This window comes from Chanodichthys erythropterus, chromosome 24 (genome assembly GCF_024489055.1).
Source record: "Chanodichthys erythropterus isolate Z2021 chromosome 24, ASM2448905v1, whole genome shotgun sequence".
NCBI classification, from domain to species: domain Eukaryota; kingdom Metazoa; phylum Chordata; class Actinopteri; order Cypriniformes; family Xenocyprididae; genus Chanodichthys; species Chanodichthys erythropterus.
Window position 1 is genome coordinate 12,489,036 of NC_090244.1, and position 23,439 is coordinate 12,512,474.

Sequence of the window (23,439 nt, forward strand, 5' to 3'; positions counted from 1 at the left end):
AATGGAGATTTCACTTGGTAATGACTGTGGGGTTCAACAAAGCTGTCTGTGAAGATCATGTGCTTTGAGAAAAGGATAAAGGCTTTTTTATTTGTCCACTTCCCCTGGCTTCTGAAAACAGCACACAATTGTATTGCTCTTTGATGACACTATACCGTAGAATGTTTGCCAAATTAATTTCGAAATTGCTTGTGGATGAACATTTTAGATGTTACAGAACAGTGTGTGTTTAAACGACCATGTTATAATGTGAAGTCTGGAAATAGTGTAAAATTTAAGGTTGAATCATAACCTTTAACTTCTTTCTCCGTCCCGCTGACCTTTACCTTTCTGTATTCAGAGAAGGAGATTTTGAGATCAGTTAATATCGCTCACATTAACAGTTCTCAGCCTCATGGCAGTTTCTTGTTAGAGCAAATTAAAAGCAAGAAGACGTTGGTTTCTGATTGATTTGTTTTAATTATTTGTGGTGGCAAGGTTGGTTTATGAAAACAGGTGAAGCAGAGCGTTTATATCGTTGTTTTTGAAGAGACACTGAGCCCTCAAGCTCTTCTACTGTGTGATTATCCTGCCCTTATTTCCATAGAGGTGCACACACACGTCCTGACTGACCAGTTTTACCACAACCGTTTTATTCCCAGAATGATAATTTGAAAATTGTAGTGATTCTCTCACTGATAACAAGTAGTAAAAGACATAGTTCACACAAAAATAAAAAGTCTGTCATTATTTACATGTCATTCCAAACCTGTATGACTTTCTTTTCTTCTGCAAAAGAAGAAGGACATTTTGCACCTACAATGAAAGTTATTGGTCACCAAAACAACTCTTTTTGTGTCTTTTCTTTTTTGCATGCAATACAATTCAAATAAAACTACTGAAGTTTTGTGCAATATTATACAGGGATTCAATCAATTCTGCAGCGCACACTTTGGCTGCGTCCAAAAACTTAGGCAGCTGACTTGTTGCCTCGCTGCCTTATCAGGCAGTGACTTTGTGCACAAAGGTACCTCGCAAAACTGATTTTGGACAGACTTCTGAGGCAGCGTAATATTTTATTGATATACAACTAGGGTTGCAAAATTCCGGGAATTCTCAAAGCTGGAAACTTTCCATGGGAATTAACGGGAATATATGGGAATTAATGGGAATAAACAGGGATTTTGAAAACTTACAGGTTAGCCTATAACAGGGTACTTAAATGTAGTTGAAAAGAACATCTTGCAGCATAATTTTAGTTAAAACAACCATATTTAATGCAATTTTAGTTGATTTTTTACCCTGACATTCACACAGCACACTGCTTACTGCAGGGCTATTGAGGCCACACCCCCTGCATGCACTGTGCATTCCCCCAGTCCATAACTTGCACATTTGATCAAAAATACAGAAAAAAGCAGTAATATTGTGAAACATAACTACAATTTAAAATAATGGCTTTCTATTTTAATATACATAAAAATATAATTTATTCCTGTGATCAAAGCTGAGTTTTCAGCATAATTTCTCCAGTCTTCAGTGTCACATGATCCTTTAGAAATCATTCTAACTGTGCTGCTTAATTCTTTAATAACCTGTGATACTTTTTTAAAGATTCTTTGATGAATAAAAATTTAAAGAACAGCATTCATTTAAAATATAAATATTTTATAACAATATACATTACCATTCAAAATTTAGGGGTCAGTAATTTTTTTTCTTTTTTTGAAAGAAATGAACACTTTTATTCAGCAAGGATGTGTGAAATTGTTACATAAAAGTGATATTAAAGTGATATTGTTAGAAAAGATTTATATTTTGAGTAAATTCTATTCTTTTTAACTTTTTATTAATAAGTGATAATAATAAATTCCAACAATGATAATAACTATGTATCAAATTAGCATATTAGAATGATTTCTGAAGGATCATGTGATACTGAAATAAATAACACAAAACAATTGTTGCAATAAAAATATATTTATTTTACTAAATTAGAATTAATTGAATGTGAAAAATAAATAACTGTTATTTTATGTTATGACCAAACAAAATTATTATATTTGTTTTTATATGATACTTTTTATGTAAATATTATACATTTATATAAATTTCCCAAAATTTCCAATTAATTCCCATAATTCCCGTAAATTCCCATAAATTCCTGTTAAGTTGGAATATTTGCAAAATTCCCCAGGTTAAGTTCCCGTGGAAAGTTTCCGGAAATTTACCGGAAACTTTCCACCCCTTTGCAACCCTATCTACAACAAAATTGAATGAGCTTTGGTGATAACTAAGCGAATATTTAATAACTACAATAGTAATTTCTTACTCGGAAAACGTTGGTCAAAAATTTTCATTTACACACAAACTGACCACCAACCACAACTTTCATACACCATCTTTATTTTTTAGCTCAACTGTCACAGGATCGAAAGTAATTACTTAAATAATTTAAAAGTGCCTTGATATAACGCTGTTCAGCTTTAAGTAAACATTTCCCATAATTCTTTAGAGAGAGTGCTGTGAGAAAGAGAACTGAGTGAATGATTCAATGGCTGCGTCCGAAAACTTAAAGGGATAGTTCACCCAAAAAATGAAAATTCTGCCATTAATTACTCACCCTCATGTCATTCCAAACCTGTAAGACTTTTGTTCATCTTCGGAACACAAATTAAGATCTTTTTGATGAAATCTGAGAGCTTTCTGTCCCTCCATAGAAAGCTATGCAATTGAAACTTTGATGCTTCAAAAAGTTCCTAAAGAGATCGTAAAACTAATCCATATGAATTGAGCAGTTTAGTTCAAATTTTCTGAAGAGACTCAATTGCTTTAGGCCCCATTTACACTAGTGCTTTTTTCTATTAAAACAGTGTTTTAAAATGAAAACGATCCTTGTCTACACTGGCGTTTCCACAGCGTTTCAGAAACAATGTCCGTCTACACTACAGGCCCGAAAACGCATGTAACATGACCGTTCATGCACACTGGGTATGCGCGTACAAGTGTAAACAGTTGCCTCTTGCGCATGTAGGCAGCTGCAGTATTAAAAAATGCAGAGTTTAGCTGCACAATGGCTGCTAAAAATTACAACAAAGCCAATAAAGATTGCAGTTCAGTCTCATGTTATTGTTTACACAGTTGTCAAGGGTACACATATAATTTTAAAAGTCTCTTTTTTGGTCCGTTTACACTGAAACGCAACCCCGGTGTTTTCAAGCTAAAACAGGCTCTGCAGCATTTTAGAAAGTCTCCATTTTCGAGGGTCGAAAAAGCCAGAGTAGTGTAAACGACAAGCATAACCATAGCAAAAGTTATGCGTTTTACACCAAAAACGCTATGTTGTAAACAGGGCCTTACATGATGAACATATTTAATTTAGGCTTTTATTCACATTTAAACATTGATCAGCGAACATAAACAGAAGCTCAACCGAACCTGAATGATGCACGAGAACAAACTCTTGTGCAAACATGATGCTTAACACACGAGAATGAACCACATTGGTTCTCGCACACCAAGCAAACATGCTTGAGCTTCCGTTTAATGTGTGTGATGTGTGCGTTGTTGAATGTTTATATGTAAATAAAAGCCTAAGTTCAATCTGTTTATCATATAAAGCGATTGTGTTTCTTCAGAAAATTGACTAAACCGCTCAATTCATATGGATTAATTTTATGATCTCTTTGTGAACTTTTTGAGGCCTCAAAGTGGTGGTTGTGTAGCTGTCTATAAAGGCACAGAAATCTTTCAGATTTCATCAAAAAGATCTTCATTTGTGTTCTGAAGATGAACGAAAGTCTTGCGGGTTTGGAACAACATGAGGGTGAGTAATTAATGACAAATTTTTGGGTGAACTATCCCTTTAAGCTTTCGGACACAGCCATTGAATCATTCACTCAGTTCTCTTTCTCACAGCACTCTAAAGAATTATGGGAAATGTATTCTTAAAGCTGAACAGCGTTATATCAAGGCAGTTCATACTTTTAAATTATTTAAGTTTAAACTTTCTGTTATTATTATTCAACACTATTATTAAACATTTATAACTATTATATTCTAATTAACTCAGAACACAACATCAATGACTTTTATTGTATGGACAAAAATACTCTGAGACATTTAAAAAAAAAAATCTACTTTTGTATTCCACAGAGTAAAGAAAGTCAAACAGGTTGGGAACAACATAAGGGTGAATAAACAATGTCAGAATTTTTATTTTTAAGTAAACATGTCCCACTCAGTGCAACGCAATCCTCAGTGCGCTTTTGTTTTCTGAGGCCTTCGAGGGCTTGTAAAGTTAAATACAGTTTAATGAGCATCTAAATGTGTCCATCACTCACTTCAGCTGTCACACTTTGAGCTATTTACATGAATTCTTTTGTCACTCTTTGATTTAGATGTGTCCATCCACTAGGTTTAGGAATCAATATCCAATTCCCAGTTGCATTTTGCACAAAATACTGGAACCTAGAGGAGGAAACTAACTTGAACGTCTACAGTTGGCATCTGACTTTCTGTGAACCCCGTACTGCGGACTGAGCTGTGGAGATCCCATGCAATATGCATTGGGCAGTATTGATGTCAGGGACCTGTAGGACAGAGGCGTGACGTTTTGCCCCATGAGCAGGGTTTTCCTGTGCCGAGCGGCTCACTGACATTTTCACGGGCCTTGGTACCACAGTCGAATGCACCTGGTCAGGACTGACATTTCTCTTGTTACTGCGGAGGACTGGAGCATTCAACCCAGCTGCCAGAACGCATCCGCTCCGGTGAGTAGAGCTCTGGATCGGCCAGGGGTTGAGCCCGAATCAAACTTACAACCGCCTACACCGAGTCATGAATCATTCCGCGTACGGCAGTCCAAGTGTGTAGCATCAGAGCTTTTTTGATCTCGTGGACATTCTGACGTTAATATGTGTGGAAGTGTTATGTGAAACTTCTTTATTAATGCTATGAAGCTTCCTCTCAGTCTTCCGCTTGTTGATCACGCTACTCCTCCTGTGGTGCAGTCATAAGGCTCTGCAACTCTATCCCTTTGATATTTGAACCAGGTTTGTTGTGGATGACTTAACATGTTTGAAAAGTAACCTGTATTGAGAAAGTAGCTTGTGGCAGAGCATAACCACCTTGTACTATCGCGTTGTCTGCAGCCACACAAAGCATCCAGATCCCACAACAATGAGGCCTTGTGGCAGCTTGCTGCTTTTAATCTGCGCTTCAGGTCACCTTTCTAACATTATAGTGCGTTTAACCAAGGTATGCGCAGTGTCCACGCAATATGTCACCCAGTCAGCTGCTTACTGAACACACACACACGCACACACACATCAGGATGGTTTAATGCAGAGTGCTGAGTGGGGACGGTTAAGCTGTTTGAGGACTGCTGTCTTTGATGTTCTCATATTAAGCTGTGTTGACGTGCTGGGTTTATTGGTCTGACACCTAATGCTGATGCCACTTCCTCCCCCTGCAGTATTTCTGCTCAAGGCCGCTTACAGTATGTGTGGTTTTTTGGTTTTACTGTACATAGTGGGAATTGCTAACAACATGGATGGAAAATACATATATGGAATGGCTTCCAGGCAAATTAATAACAATTAAAAATTATTATTAACATGGTTTTAGGTTTCAAGGAAGGCCATAGTTGGCACAGCGGATTTATTAACATAATATTTAATATACTATTTTTTTTTATTTTTTTTTTAAGATTTAAGATGTAATGTTTTTGAAAGAAGTCTCTTTTCTCACCAGTGCATTTACTTTATAAAAAATACAGTAAAATAATGATACTGTGAAATATTTTTTTAAAATATTTTTATTTTAATATATTTTAAAATGTCATTTATTTCAGTGATGCAAAGCTGAATTTTCAGCATCATTAATCCAGTCTTCAGTGTCACATGATCCTTCAGAAATCATTCAAATATGCTGATTTGATGCTCAAGAAACATTTCTTATTATATCAATGTTGAAAACTGCCATTTAACATAAAAATATATTTAAAATTCAGCTTTTTTTAAAAAAAAAAAAAAGTCAAAATTAGTGAGGATAAAGTCTTTCCTCAAACTTAATGCTTACTTATAAACAGGGCTTAAAAACGAAAAAAAAAATTAAATCGTTCCTCTCCGAGCAGAATCGATATTTTAACGTTTCTGTTCCAGCGTTCCTTCTGTTCCAGCGTACATGCATATCTTTGTTTATAGCCTAATGTTTGTAAACATAAATTATGAACAAAACTGCCTTATATTATTTATGTACTCCACAACAAAACCTCTAAAATTAACAGTTGGACTATTCAGGCTATATAAACGTCAAGCCAAAACGAATAAAAAAAATCTCTTTTCTTTTTAACGTCATTCCAGCTTCTATTGATATTCAAGGCGAGAAACCGGTTTATTTATTGGAAATAAAACTAAATAAGATGCAAAACAAACTAATTTAAAATGAATCTGTAGCCTACCTTTCTCATTCAGCACGAATCCAACTGTTTTCATTTTCGAGATGAATGATAAACTATTATGTATTATATGAGCTTTGTACTTCGCTCGCATTATCGATGTAAAACAGCATCTTTCACATAAAACAGCACAGTGATGCGGTGGTCACGGGTGGTAAACAGGAAGATTGTATTACAGAATTTAATTGAGCAGTGTAACGTTTGGTTGATTGTATTTTATTTTAATATTTAAGAGGCTGTGATATCAAGTAAGCAATGCAAGAATTAGTGTGCGCGCGCGTGAGGCGCCGGCGCGACCTCTGGATTTGTTTTCCTTCTATAAAACAGTAAATTGTCTCCGTAATTTATAGGTAAAAGCAAGACATCATCCATACATTTACAAAAGACACAAATAACGAAAACAAGCAGAATGTCTGTTTCCTTGTCTAGATCTTTGGACTGCGCCACAAATAACCACTTTCGTTTTGTTAATCTGTAGACCTAATTATTTAAGGGAAATATTTCGCGTAGCCTATAGGCCTAAATATTCCCTTTAGTTTTATATGTGTAATGTAGGCCTAGTTTTCTCCGTTCAGAGAAGCTGCAGAAGGTTTAAGGCCCATTTACACCAAGAATGATAACTATAACGGTAACTATATTAGTGTGCCACACTTTCTGTTTTATTTTAGGTTTTATGTATATGGTAGTGTGTTCTTTATGAAAAGTTTTTTAGTTTTTTCTCAAATTAGACCCACTTTCTAAAAAAACAAGAAATATTGCAATATATCGCCTTTCTTACAATATCGCAATCTTATCAGAACCCCTGTATCATGATATATCGCCAGATTCTTATCAGTACATAGCCCTAGTATTCAACTCACGAAGAAAGTGTAATGCCTCTCGCATTTCAAAATGCTTACACTACGTCCTGCGCTTTCTGTATTCAATTTATGAAAAAAGTTGAAAAAAGTTTTGTCCGTAAATTGATTGCGGATATTTTACTTTATAAGTTGTTAAATATGGATATTTTTCTTATACAAACGCATTGCTTCACCTCAGAAGGCCCACTTTATTAACCCCCTGGAGCCGTGTGGAGTACGTTTATGATGGATGGATGCACTTTCTTGAGCTTCATACTCGTTGGTCCCGTTCACTGCCGTAATAAAGCTTGGATGCGTCAGGATATTTATTAATATAACTCAGATTGTGTCATATACACCTCATCAGAAAGTCATATACACCTAGGATGGCTTGAGGGTGAGTAAATCTTTGGGTAATTTTCATTTTAAAGGGAACTAATCCTTTATGCACATGCTGTTGTCTGTCACTTTAAATGCTTGAGCACTTTAAAGCAGGATGGATTCTGATTGGCTGTCAATGTTTTTATCATACATCAGCTGTAAAAAATCATTCTGAAAGTGATTCCAACGAAATCGTCCCTCTGTGCTTTTATATGTATATAGTTGTGATGTGTGGACTTTTATATTTAGAATGATTTTTAGAAATATATTGTTATGATCATTATAGTTATCGTTCTTGGTGTACAGGCCTTTACTAATGATTACTCAGTCTCATTAGTGCATCAAAGTCCAAACAAGTTCATGGTCACATTTTTCCTGTATTTTAGTAAAGGACAACCTTGGATGAGCCTGTTTATCATTAACTGTAACATAGCTAAAAAAAAAAATACAGGGACTTCCCACAGTAGTTTCTGCTACTCTAAACATCCTGGAGTAAATTAAGGAGAACGGTTATTCTAACACCACAGTTTGCTTTTTGGCACCAGACGCTGGGCTCACAGTCTCTGACAGTTTTTGAATCAAATGATGAATAGCAGTAGGTAGTTAAAACACAATAAGAGAATTAGTTTGCTTGTTTGGTTTCACAATATATCAAAGGGTTTGGGATCCAAAAGGTCTATAGATTCTTGGGTGCTTGCGAGTGATATCTAGAGCAAATACTTAAGTATTGTCAAAACTTGTCACATGTCGAAGTAAAGCAAACAACACTAGACTAATGTGTTTTGCAAGGTGAATCTCTCGAAAACATGTCCAGGTCTCATTTCACCCCAAATCAAAAAGGAAAAGAAATTATAGTAATTAATTACTGTAGTTTCCCTTAAAAAAGTAAAGTAAGGGATTACTTTAATTCTTCTGTAATTTAATTAGTTACATCTGATTTCATTGCATTAAATACTGAATAGACTATAGAACAATTTTATTTAAAACAATAGTGGATTTGACATCAAAATTAAATGTCTAATAATAAAATGTATGTTTTTAATGTAACTTTCTCCCGTTAAAGGGTTAGTTCACCCAGATATGAAAATTACCCCATGATTTACTCACCCTCAAGCCATCCTATGTGTATATGACTTTCTTCTTTCAGTCAAATACAGTCTGAGTTATATTAAATAATGTGCTCTTCCAAGCTTTATAATGGCAGTAAATAGAGGATGAGATTTTGAAGCCCAAAAAAGTGCAACCATTCATCATAAAAGATATCCACACGGCTCCGGGGAGTTAATGAAGGCCTTCTGAAGCAAAGCGATGTGTTTATGTAAGAAAAATATCCATATTTAAAATGCACATCGACTTACGCCAAAAGAGTAACCCGCTTTAAATAGTTTGTTCAGTTCGAGAAAAAAATATATATACTTAATAGTCATCTAAATACATATAAAGTACTGTTATGATGGTTGTAGCAAGATCTTTACATTTTCCAACAGATTACTATGGTATTCAGGGTGGTTGCTTACTGACAAAAGTCTAAATAGCCATCCTGGTCTCTAGATATGACTCTTGTCCTTTCTTCAATGTAAGTCTATGGGAGAGTGAAGATAGTTGGGATCAGGTTCTAAGACTTTATTAAAAATCTGTTTCCCCTCTCAAAGCCTCCTCATGTATAACCTGTGGTTTGGATGGCCTTGCAATCTCTGTGAGAAACAGTGTGAACGGAAATATTCAGATATGCAGTTGTTGGGTTTGGGCGGAAAGAGCCCTTTTTTTTTTGTAACTCAAGGTCCCGCTGTTTGTGTTGGCTTATCAGGGTTTTGTAAACACAGAGGATCTAAGCAGCCCGGGGACTTGAATACTGTCCGGCATGTGCTATGTGTGATGCCACCGGTCGTTACTGAGATAGCAGCATCAGCGTTCAGTCACTGGTGACTCGGTCACACGCTGAAGTATCAGGAACACTGACGGGAGGGGCTTGTATTGGAATGTGTCAACACTGATAGAAGCAACGCTGATTTACTGGTGAGGAACATTTCAGAAGTTGTGTTATTTTCAGCTAAACAAACATTTGAAAGATTTACTTGAGAAACTTGGTAGTAAGATCCATATGCATTTATAGTACTGACTATTTTACAATAAGAACTGTAAAATAATCAGTACTACTTATTTTTAATACTTTTTCTGTAGAAAGACAAACATAAATAGTGATGAAAGCCAAAGCCTCAGAGATTGGTAAGTCTATTAGTAAAATCTGTTGACTTTACCAATCTTTGTTTCATTATATGCCAACAGTGACTGTTCAAAAATGGCAAAAAGCACTTCTTGCCTGTGATTCAAGAAGTATTAATTTTAAATTATATTTTAGATATTTTAATATCCTTCAGATTCTGGTTCTTAACAAAAGAATTTTGAATGAGTTTAACTTCCTCAGGAGTGTTTGATTTCATAAGGTCTTCAGGATTTTTGTGATCCAGTAAAATTCCTAGCAAGTTGTACTTGATTCCTAACATACAAACCTTTGGAATGATTGAGGAAATGATATTAATGAGGTCTTGGAATTAAAGGTGCTAAAGAGGTTCTTTTTGTCGACTGAGTTTTTGAAATGAGCACATGGGTAAGAACAACCCCCTCCTTCACAGCTCATTTAGAGGGAACGCCTCCCAAAACTCATGCACGAGTGTTTACCACCGGCATTCGCTGTGTTATTAAGCCGGGCACACATTTAAAGACTAGCTAAAACATTCTGACTATGCTCAACATACAGCGATTGTTTCCTGCTCCTGAAGCAGATTTATATACTTTCACATGGAATTTGAACACCAACTGTAATCGCAGACTGAAAGCAACTGGCTCTGACTGGACGCGTTTGAGCGCGATCAGTCATAAGTATCAATCGGCCTTACAATCGTTAAGTGTGTGCGCGACTTAAAGCCGTGGATTCATAATGTCGGACTCACCACAGGTAACTCATAATCTGCAGTTGTTATTCCTGTCTCCTGTCAAAAACATTGCATGTGGCGCCTGTGGAGTGTGGAAAGTTACTGGAGCGCGCAGCCGCGCGTCACTCACAAGGAACGTCATGGCAGTGATTGACAAGCCAGAGGGCCAATCGTTTATGCGATGATCGCGTAAATGATTGGCTGATGTTTTTAAGGCCCTACCTCGTGCACAGATGATGTATATTAATATTATTCCTTTCAGTGCACCTAATAAATAAATGTCTTTTATCAGTTTGTGAAGACAGTTTCATATTGCAAAAATGTATAAAACAAAACATCCTCTTTAGCAACTTTAACTTTGTTATTTGCTTCTCATGCTGTTTCTATAATGTGCTTTAACTGCAGTTGTCTGGCATTGAACCCAGGTGAAACACACTATACAATACATATGGAGAAAATTATACACAGGTGGAGCGTTTGAATGGAGAACTGTCCACAGTGGAGAAATAAAAAGCTAAACCACAGAAGATGTAATGGGAACAATCTCTTGAAGTGATTCGTCAGGTTGTAATGGTATGAAGCAGATGACACAGGAGAAATACTATGGTTAACATTATATTTGTCAGACTGATTTAATTGCCTACACTGAAATTGCTGAGTTTGTGGGTCAGATAAGAGCGCCTGAGTCAGGAATCTAAAAATGGTTGTGATTTCTCATGAATGGCTTAGATATTTGTTAGCACAGAAATGTAGATTATTGGACGTGAAATGAGAAAGAGAATGGTAAAAATTATTTAATAAACAACAGAGGTATATTTCTTTGCCCTACAAACTGTGGAACCTTATAATAAGTGAAGAGGGATGAAAAAGCCTCATCAGTGTGATCAAATAAGAATTCTTTTTAGGGCAGATAGCACATGACAGAAAGCCTACACACCCTTATCTGCTCGAATAACTGGGGTGTGTGCGAAATGCTTGAGGTTGTACTGGATTTTCCATTTTGCTTGTATTAAAAAGCATGCTATCTATTAATGAACAGCATCAGGCTGTGCTCATCTCTTCTTGTCATTTAACTGAAGGCTTATATTTACATTCTTATCAGGGCCGTGATTACAGCGCTGTTGTGTGTTTCAGTTACATTGTTCCAGCAGGGAAAGATCCCACCGCCCCGAATAGAGTCAAGACTTTCTTGTCGTGTGAGGCTAAATTAAGCTACATAATGAACAGCATTGTGGGCCGTGCACCCTTTTAGTACAGTTGCCCTGGACAGTTGCCTTTTGTGACCCTCCACCCGACTGGCATGCGTCTGTGCTGCCCACTTACAAGATTACAAGTAGGTTAAATGTTCTGTTCACAATGTGGTCTGACATTTATAAAATATAATATCTTTTTGTTGCATGACATCAATCTAATGTAATTCATTACGTTTTTGCTCTCTCATTGTATAATTAATTTAATAAATTAGATTTTATATTTTCTGAAAAGTCAATGTTATTATTCAAGATGAGTGTTCTGAGGTGTCATTGGGGCGTTGCTATGCTGTTGCTAAGGTGTTCTGGGTCGTTACTATGTGGTTGCTCACTAGTCAAAAGAACCCTCCCCCACTTTTTTCACTTGTATTATAATTCTCACAATCACATTATGACATTTGAAGTTACATATTGACATTTAAAATCGCATTGCGAGTTGCACGAATAATCATTAAAAGATCGCGACCTCGATTCAAACACCCACGCAATCTCATACCTAAATGACATCGATTCATCTGTGTCTATTAAACCTTTGACAAAATTCAAATCTGTATTGTCGCTGCTGCTGAACCAGAGAAAGCAGTTCACATACAGTCTATGAAACAGCTTCACAGTCTTTTCACCCACACAGTATTTAATTGTTACAAATATTCAGATTATCATAAAAGTAGAAGATAAAAGTTTATATTTCATAATTCATATATAAACACTGATGTTTATGGTAACAAACAAAATAGGGAAAATCACCTTTTGAAAGTGCTTCAAATAATGATTGTATCGTTATCGTTAGGCCACTAGGTGGCGACAAATGACTATTAAAAATGTATTTGTCATTGAATCGTTCATTCAAGGGATTTGTTCAAAAACGCTGGTTCATCTATAAATGACACAAGTGAAGTATTTATGAGTAAGTCATTGATTCAAACAGATTTTTAACAAATAATTCTTTCAAATTAATTAAACATTTTTAAATAGACAGCAGCAATTAACATTTTGACAGTAATTTTCTCTAGTAATAGTTATAAGGCTGGGAGTTATCTCGAATCGATTCTGAGCTAAGATTTGAACAGCAGATGGCATTTCGTGCTTTAGAAACAGCCGTACTCTGCTTGCTTCCGGTTCCTTTACACACACCACTTAAACCTAAAATAATCAGTCATAAAATTCAAAAATGTTTTTACAAGGGTGTTCGCAGTGGGCTGTGTTCACGTTAATCTTGCATCATAAAAGCATTCTGAGCCAAAGTGCAAGTATATTTAACCCCTTACATGACTCGGCCGAAAACATGAGCGCTCTCCAGCTCTCTTCTTCGTGAGCATTTGATTATGTGGTTAACAACTAGCCTAGAGTGCCATCTGCTGTTAAAACTAAGCTCAGAATCGATTCAAGAGAGAAAATATCAGAATCAATCCAGAATCATTGTATCGCGAATCGAGAATCGATGTATTGTCCCAGGCCTAGTAAATTATTACATTTTATTTTGTTTGTCTGTTAAGAATCGTGGGAGAATCTGTATTTGAAACAAAAAAGTCGTGATTCTCAATTTATCGTGCAGCTCTAATTGTGAGGATAAAGTTAAATTTTTTCTAAAATAATTTTTTGCGCTGTTATACAAATAAAATAATTTAATAAACAAAATTTTTATAGTTTCTGAAGAAGCACATGTGAGAGTTGCCAACGCTAATATGCTAAAGCGTTCTGAGCTGTTGCCAGCTATGCTAATGTTTATTTTTCCTGCTATGCTGTTGCTAAGGTGCTCTGGGTGGTTGCTAGATGGTTTCTAAGGTGTTTAAAGTGGTTACTTTGTGGTAGCTCACTGGTCTAAAGGCCCGTTTACACTAGTGCGTTTTCGTTTTAAAGCGGTGTTTTAAAATGAATCTACACTGGCGTTTCCACAGCATTTCAGAAACGCATTTTAAAACGTGCAGAGTTTAACTGCACAATGGCTGCTAAAAATGACAACAAAGCAACGATTGCAGTTCAGTCTCTATGTTACTGTTTACACGGTCGTCAAGGATGTGCAGAGCGAACGTGGGCAGCAACGCCATCGTTTTCAAAAGTTTCCATTTTGGTCCGTTTACGCTGAAATGCAACCCCGGCGTTTTCAAACGGCTCGGCAGCATTTTCTAAAACAAAATCTGCAAAACTTTTGCCTTTGTGCGTAATTCCTGGTTGTGGATTCCTTTTGAAATGACTTGTCGGGCAATGGTAAATGTGTACCACACCTTTACTCTGAGGCAGAAACGGGCTTCCATAATTTAGAGAGGCTTAAGTGTGTGGGCCTAAATATATGATGTATGAATGTGCGTATTACACATGCCACAAGGCATGACAATAGGGTGAAACTTGACCCTGACAAGCTTAATTATTCTCAAATTTCCCTCCATCACTGAGGTCCCACAGGGAGAAAGTCAACCTGCCTCGGGATACGTCAAAGCAGTGAGTCAGGGGTTAACGCTTGGGAAAATACCAGCTCTTAATATGGAGACCATTTTATATTATAGCTTTAGAAAGCAACATAAAGCATTTCTAAACACAGACTTGTCATGGTGGACAGTATGATTTGTATTTACATGTTGTTGTATACCACATTTGCTCAAGGGAGTTTATGTAATGTCGGGTTACATTGGCATCATCGTACATTACAGTCTTAGACACACCAAGCTGCTACTTGCCGTCAGATGAGATTCATGGTATTGGTTCACACACAAGATTAATTTTTTTTACTCCACCCTCAATTTCGAAATGCACTTTCCCAGCAACTGTAATTGTGACTTTTATTCATAATGTTGCATAATTATATGACACATTTTTGCAGGTCACTGAGAAGCAAACCAGCAGATGCAGTAGACGGCTGGCGCCATGGCCTCAGATGCAAGTCACATGTTAGAAGCAGCCTTGGAACAAATGGATGATATTATTGCTGGTAAGTCTTTAATTTTCCTTCAAGCCAATTTGGAATCCTCCTGATGAACTTGTGCAAGGATCACATCCTTCCTTGTATTTGTAAAATAACCATGAGCTGGTCCACAATTATGTCCATTGCTTCTTTACAGAATAACAAACAGGATATTTTAAAATAGCTTCTCAAAAAAAATGGGTCAGGTAAAGGTAATCTTGCAGTCTGTTTCTGATTGGCTGCTTTTCAGGAAGCGATCAGATAAGGTTCTGCTCCTATACGAGCACGTTTTTTCAACATATCTCTTGATCTATGCATGCTAATTGGATTCCCTCAACGCTACATGTGTGAAGCTTTTTGAAAGGATTACATGGTGTTGGATATTTTGAAAGAAAATTGCTTGTCAAACAAAGGTAAAGCTAAATGAAAAGCCTTGGATAGTAAAATTTATGGCTTAATGATGGGACTGTCATTTTAATTTATATTATATTTATACTGTATATATATATATAATTGATATTATATTAATTTATACTTACTATAGATTATATGATAATTATATGATAGTATTTAAAAATACAACATAAGTAAAAATATAATAAATATAAAATCTATAATACATATAATATTTTTAATATATAACATTTTTTCATTAAATTATTATATCTCAAAACTCTACTAGTATTAATATTTTGATTTAAATTACTTCAAATGAGTTAAACTTTTTTTAAAGTATGTTTTTATTTATTAATATATTTAATGTATTTAAAAATATTAATGTATTGATTTTAATAAATGTGTTGTGTTAATTAATTATAATTTATATATAAATATTAAATCTAAGTATAAATACTATATGTATATATATATATATATATATATATAATATTATATATATATATATATATATATATATTATATATATATATATATATATATATATATATATATATATATATAACAATTTTGTATATGTATGTGTGCTTGTTATTTTACAGTATATTACAGTAATTAATAATAAATTATTATATCTCAACCAACTAGTATTTAATGTTTTTTTTTATTTGTTAATGTATTTAAAGTTTTTTTTTTACATGTATTAATGTATTGATTTTATTAAATATAAATATAATTTTTAATATATAAAACTGTTTCATTAAATTATTATATCTCAAAATTCTACTAGTATTAATATTTTGATTTAAATTACTTCGAATGAGTTAAACTTTTTTAAAAGTATGTTTTTATTTATTAATATATTTAATGTATTTAAAAATATTAATGTATTGATTTTAATAAATGTGTTGTGTTAATTAATTATAATTTATATATAAATATTAAATTTATATCTAAGTATAAATACTATATGTATATATATATATATATATATATATATATATATATATATAATATTATATATATATATATATATATATATATATATATATATATATATATATATATATATAACAATTTTGTATATGTATGTGTGCTTGTTATTTTACAGTATATTACAGTAATTAATAATAAATTATTATATCTCAACCAACTAGTATTTAATGTTTTTTTTTATTTGTTAATGTATTTAAAGTTTTTTTTTTACATGTATTAATGTATTGATTTTATTAAATATAAATATAATTTTTAATATATAAAACTGTTTCATTAAATTATTATATCTCAAAATTCTACTAGTATTAATATTTTGATTTAAATTACTTCGAATGAGTTAAACTTTTTTAAAAGTATGTTTTTATTTATTAATATATTTAATGTATTTAAAAATATTAATGTATTGATTTTAATAAATGTGTTGGGTTAATTAATTATAATTTATATATAAATATAGAATTCAATTTATATCTAAGTATAAATACTGTATATATATATAAAAATTTTGTATATGTATGTATGCTTATTTTATAATTTTTATATTACAGTAATTAATAATAAATTATTATATCTCAAAACTCAACCAACTAGTATTTAATGTTTTTTTTAACATGTATTAATGTATTGATTTTATTAAATATGTTATATGTTAATATATATATATATATATATATATATATATATATATATATATATATATATATATATATATATATATATATAGTATATAAAAATATTTAGTAATAATATGACTATATAATTTATTATTTTATTTATTGGTCGGCAACCCTATAGTATGTACAGTAGATTATGATATATTTTAAAAACATATTGTACACATATTAACATATTGACTAGTGTTGTAGAGTGTGCACTTTTTCAGCACTACATTTTATAACAAAGCAAGTAACTGGTAGTTTTGGAGGGGAAACTCTTACCAGGGTTGGGTAGGGAGAGGATGTGGGGGCTGTGAAGCCCCTCAAGCATTCTCAGCGATTGCCAACATGATTTAACTAATAGAGGATAAATGTTTAATGTGGGCAGTCAACAAATGAAGGCTGGGGGGAGGGAAGGAAAGGAGCATGCAGTTTGCTGTCTGAGTGAGACAACAAGAGGTACAGTGCTGTGGAATCAGCTAGTCTGGACTGTGACAAAATCTGAGATAAACTGTTTATTTCAGTTTCATAACCTAAGGTCATACTACCATTAACATTTAGGCTTTTTTACTTTTAATGTGGAATAAAAAGAACAACATGAATAGTGATCTAAAGACCAAGGGCTCCTATTTTTAATTTGCAATTTGCAAATAGACTTCACATCAATTTTTTTTAATTGAGCTAGGACTCAATAGGGAAATACTACGTTTATTTAAAATACATACCATTTTTATTGAATTTACAGCTGAAATATCATGAGATATGTGTAATGTAAAATAATACTCTGATATAAGATGTTGGATTGCATAGCACACATAGTCTATTAGCTGAGTAGTCCTGCATGTCATGAGTTATAATTGTACAGAATGTGCCAAATATTACAGATGCAGGACTTCAAATAGCACAGGCTTATAAATCAATTGCTTATGAATTTAAATAATTTAAAACCATTAATGTTTAGTAATCAAATGTCATACCATGAGGCTAAACCTGGATCTAGACTTTAAATGAGTGTCTGTCTGTGTGTGTTAAGAATAGGAGAGTGTGATGAGAGTTGACCACAGGCATGTTGCGTCTCTTTAGTTCTGCTGTGTGAACTGACTCATGACAATGAAGGACTGTTGTTATTAAGAGGTTCTCAAGGTTCTTGAAATGCCTCCACCTGCTGGTGACACTTGGAACATCTCTGATCCAACATCTAGCTTGCAAGCCTTTTGTGATTAAGATTTTTTTTTTTAATTATTATTATTTCCAATAGCTTTATTTTATTTTATTTTTTAGGTGATTTTTATTTATTCCAGATGTTTTTTTAAATTTTATGTAGTTTTTTTTTATTTATTTATTTATGGTAATTTGATTTTAAGTTATTTTTTTTATTTTATTTTATTTTATTTTTATTTTTAGATGATTTTTATTTATTTATTTATTTATTCAGTTTAGGTTATTGAATTTTATTTTACTTTTTATTTTAGGTGATTTTAAATTTATTTTAGGTGATTTCATATTTTATTTAGTTTTATTTTTTTATTTAAGGTGATTTCATATTTTATTTATATTTTAGGTGATTTTTATATTGTTTTATTTTGTTTATTTTAGGTGATTGGAATTTATTTGATTTTTTATTTTAGGTGATTTGGATTTTGCATTATTAAAACCTAAGGGATGTTTGTGAGCATGAGTAGCAGAGCAAGAATAAATATTCCACTCTGTGATATCTATACCATATCTATTTTATTGGTTTGTCCATAATAGGAATAATTCACAGAATTCTCCTGGTTTACTAGCACAACAGCCCCCACCCCTTCATTAAAGCAACCAATGAGGTCATTTTATGCTCTCAGCCAAGCAAAACACTTGCGCCTGAATGCACAAATTACGCATTTATATAAACAGTTATGTACATTATGTCTCGCATTCTTTGCATGCATGCAGAATCTCTTTGAAAGAACAAATGGAAACGATACAAATCTTATGGTAACAGGACCTGATTTTTTTCCACTTAAACTAATGGAAAATTGTGTAATGTGCTGGCAATTGCATAAGATAAAAATTGACACAGAGGTCCTTTTCCAGTTGTCAGCTGTGTCTCTCTTTGTTCTGATTGGTGATTCTGGCGTTAAAAATGGAGCGATGCCGTCATACACATTTAAAGTGTTATAGAATCCTGATGATTTCCAGATGTTCTGGTGCTTCCTGTAAATTTGTTACCTCTCATTCCATAGTATCCAGATGGGGACAGTTGGAACTGTTGTTGTGTGAGTTGATGGAGGCGACACGTGGCTGCAACGGTGTGGGTGATGGTTAATATGATGTGATGATGTATGACATGGCGTGATGCTGTATCTCTCTTTGCCTCTCGTCACTTTTTGCCCTGTTTGTACCATATATCACATCTTTTTTCACATATACTGCAAAAAAATATTTTATGAAATTGTAATTAAAACAAAGATTATTGGAGTACACTTTACAAGATAATACTATTTAGTGTTATTTTAGTTTTATTATAGTTTTATTAATATTTTGAATTATCTTTTAGTTTCATATTATTAGTTTTCATGCTAATTTTAGTTTAATTTTTAGTCATTTCTAATAATTCAACTAATAATTTTTGTTTCAGTTAACGATAATAACCCTGATACTATTTCAGTCTTTCTACTTTAAAACGTCATGTTTAATTCAATGTATTACTTGCTGTTTTTTGTAATTATTTGTGAAATTTACTAGCAATTTCTGAGTGAAAATTGCCTTTTGGCTGCTTTGATAAAAATAAAAGACATGGTAAGAAAAGAAAGAAGGAATAGCATTGTAAAATTTGGTGGATTCAAACCTGTATCACCCATATGAGCGTATGACCACTAACCCATGAGTCTAACCTCTTCTATTTATTATTTAGTCTATCTTATGTTTCTGTCGGCAGGTTCCAAGGCTGCGGTGGAGTTCAGTAATGGGCTGTATGACCTGGGCTCTCCTGTGAGCATCGGGCCCCTGCAAGTACTCCAGCTGGCTGAGGAGCTGCGATTGGCACTGGAGCTGCAGGCCGGGGAGGAGGACCGCAACTCACTGCGCTCCCAGCTGCCCTGCACTACCGCGCAGAGCCTCATGGAGTGGCTGGAGAAAGGATCGGTAAGGCATATGAAAGTTAAAGCCTTTAAAATTAATGTGGATATTATGTTGGAATAGTAATAAAAAGTTCTGTCGTGAAACTCTAGATGGCACTGGCTGATAGGTCCTTAACTCAATCTGCTTGCAATTACATCATTCTCCCTGCTGTATCAATAGCCAAGGAGTCAGCATTTCCTGTAACAGATGCAGTGTGCTTTCAGAAACCCTCCACCTTCCCCAGCTCCACCTGTATAGATCGGCTATGGGTAATTCATGTATACAATTGTACAGCAGCAGCATGTCTTACTTGCTCACAGCAGCGTGTTGTGTATGTATTAGCAGTAGCAAATCCCGTCCTTACTCTGCAGCAGCAGCAGGAATAATCAGCAGCAGCAGTGTAGCAGATGTATTCCACCAAGGCCAAACATATCAACATTGTCATACCCATTACCATGCCAAACACTGTCATGACAGAACTTTTATTCAGCAAACTTCATATCAGTTATACAAATGTAAATAAAAACCAAAATGCACCTATTCTGATTGAGAACAACGATTAATGGCTGTCTGGCCCTTCTGGCGTCCCATACCAACATATCTGTCGGGAGCTAATCAGAGATAGTTCTTTATGTATTTTATGATGTCAGCCTCAGACGATTCTGGATTTGACTGCAGTACAGCACCTGTATGAAGATGGAACAACTTGTATCACTCATTTTAAGATATTATAAACTACAGCATTAATTACAAGATTTTCAGCCACCATCACTCATACTAACATACTGTAGCAATCCACAAAATAATTAAAGCTCTCTAAACAAGCATGGATAACCACCTAGATCAGTAATCCTCACTATTTCTTCCAAGTTAGGCACTCCTGCAGGATAAAGTCAACAAGCAAGTCGCCACAATAAAAAAACATGCGCAGAAATACACATCTGCCTAGTACAATATGCAATACATTTAGCCACTGCCATTCTAATAATACAAAACTGTTAAGGTGTACAAGTTGCTGATAAGTAGATGGGATAGGTAGATTTTCAAAAACGCTGTTGGACATTGTTGATATCCATTCACTGATGTCCAATTGATGTCGGAAAAAAAAATGTCTGACATCAATTTTTTGACGTCCACACACTGATGTCCAATTAATGTCGTAAAAGACAACGTCAAAAAAAATGACATCAAATTGGCGTCAAAAAAATTGACGTAAAAAAATGCCGTTAAATTGGCGTACATTTTTAATGTCATTTTGACGTCCACACAGATGTCCAATTGATGTCGAAAAAAAACATCAAATTGACATCAATTCTTTGTCAATTTGACGTCCACACACTGATGTCCAATTGATGTAAAAAAAAAAAAACATCAAATTGACGTTAATTTTTTGATGTCATTTTGACGTCCACACAGATGTCCAATTGATGTTGAAAAAAACACATCAAATTGACGTCAATTTTTTGATGTCATTTTGACGTCCTCACACTGATGTCCAATTGATGTTAAAAAAAATATCAAATTGACGTCAATTTTTTGATGTCATTTTGACGTCCACACAGATGTCCAATTGATGTCGAAAAAAACCCATCAAAAAGGCGTCAATGTTTTTGTCAATTTGACGTCCACACAGTCCAACTGATTTAAAAAAATAAAATAAAAAAAGTCGAATTGACATCAAAACTTGACATCCAGTTGACGTCCACACACTGATGTCCAATTGATGTTGAAAAAAATATCAAATTGACGTAAAAAAAAAAAAAAAAAAAAACAGGTCAAAAATGCAAATCAAACCATTTGACATCCACACACTGATACTCTTTCGAGCACAAAAAAAAAACGACAAAAGCAATGCGATGAAAGAAAAATACAGTTCTGTCATGAAACTCTAAATGGGCAGGCTAATGGGTCCTTAACTCAACTGCTCATAATTACATCATTATCTATAGGACACAGATGATTGGTTCCTGCTGTATTAGTAGCCAACAAGCATGCATGCTCAGTCTTCAAATACATGAGTAGCATTTGCCTTAGCAGTGGAGCACGCTTTCAGAAACCCTCCACCTTCCCCAGCTCCACCTGTATAGATCTGCTACGGGTAATTCATGTACGCTATATTGTACAGCAGCAGCATGTCTTATTTTTCACAGCAGCGTGTCGTGTATGTATTGGCAGTAGCAAATCCCGTACTTGCTCTACAGCAGCAGCAACAGCAATAACAGCAACAGCAGCAGAGTAGCAGATGTATTCTACCAAGTCTAGTTATTTAAGAACCATGGTCAGTTATCATACAGGTTGATTTAAGCCTTTGTAAGGGGTAATTCACTTAACAAGTGTCCGTCTTCTAATTCAAGTCAGCACATTAATTTTCTGAGTTTCTCTCTTTAGTCTGGTGCCATTCTCAAATTTTTTTGGATAATGTTATTTTTACATAAATATTTACACAAAGTGCAGTGATACAGATGTTTTTCAGATGATAAATTAACTTCTTTCAACATTTGTCATGTTTATGAAACAAAACCTTTTTAATGTAAATGTGGTGACATGATTATAAACAGCAAAAGACCCTGCAAGTATACATACAACAGCAGTTCATAGTGACCATGATTTTCAATAAAGGAAAAAAAAAGTTTTATGAAAGTGGTCCATATTTAGTATTATTTATATTAAAATCAAATATTCTTTATTAAATTAATATTTCTATATCTTTTATTTGTATGTTTTTTTATTCTAGTTTAAATTTTAGTAATTTTGTTTTGTGTTTTTTAAATATTTCTTCATACATTTCTACTTTAATTTATTTCACTTCAGTTTTAGTTTTAGTAATTTTCAACTTCAACTTATTTATATTTTAGTTTGTTGCCAAGTTAAAATTTCTAATTTTCACTTCGTTTTACATTAAGTTTTCCCATCTAAAAAAAAAAATATATATATTTTTAAACTTTTCTAAAGCATTAACCAAGAGCTCCATTCAACCCTTTTCAACCAAAAATAATAATTAAATTATACAGAGAAATATTGTTGATAATAATAAAAAAAAAAAACAGATAAATACATTCAACATAAATGTACACATTTAAAAATAATCATATCCATATAAAAGAAAAAATACAGCTTGTGCACTATATTCCTAGTCCTCTACAGTTATTTGATCACTTTGTGTGAAGAGCAAATCCACAAGAAATCATTAATGACGTAAATCTTCCCCTTCAATGAGCTGTTCATTTGGGAACCATTGCAACTGAAGTGAACGATCCCTTTAATTACAGACTTGTGCCTATTACAGGGTCTTTTCTCACGTGTCCCAGAGGCAGTTTCTGGCCCAGCGTTTGCGTGCGTATGCGTGTATGTTGCTTGGATGTTTTTAAAAGAGTTCGGATCCCCTCTGAGACATTGATAGGGCTGAGCTTCCTGCCTCTCTCCCTCTTTCCCTTCATATTCCTCTCTCCTTTCTCTACACTCTTTTGCTCTGCTTTAAAATCTATTCAGTCACTTTTAGCTTGGCTTCATCTCCTTTAGGGTAAGTCTTAACTGACATCTCCGCTGACAGC

At 33.9% G+C, this 23,439-nt stretch overlaps 1 protein-coding gene and 1 long non-coding RNA gene across 17 annotated transcripts in view; one reads left to right on the forward strand and one right to left on the reverse strand.

The window, feature by feature from the left end:
* LOC137015138 (uncharacterized) overlaps window positions 1–23,439 on the reverse strand; it is a 93,596-nt gene that overhangs the window by 33,183 nt on the left and 36,974 nt on the right. The window lies entirely within an intron of this gene.
* Window positions 1–23,439, forward strand: part of ppfibp2b (PPFIA binding protein 2b) — a 70,067-nt gene that overhangs the window by 944 nt on the left and 45,684 nt on the right. For 14 of the 16 annotated variants that reach the window (XM_067379863.1, XM_067379875.1, XM_067379859.1 and 11 more), the window contains exons 2-3: window positions 14,661–14,768; window positions 19,707–19,912. In XM_067379863.1, coding sequence (XP_067235964.1) covers window positions 14,705–14,768; window positions 19,707–19,912 — 270 coding nt within the window. In that variant the 5' untranslated portion in view covers window positions 14,661–14,704. Of the gene's footprint in view, window positions 1–9,656; window positions 9,676–11,906; window positions 11,926–14,660; window positions 14,769–19,706; window positions 19,913–23,439 lie in introns of those variants that run through there. The other 2 variants (XM_067379861.1, XM_067379860.1) reach the window with 2 other exon arrangements.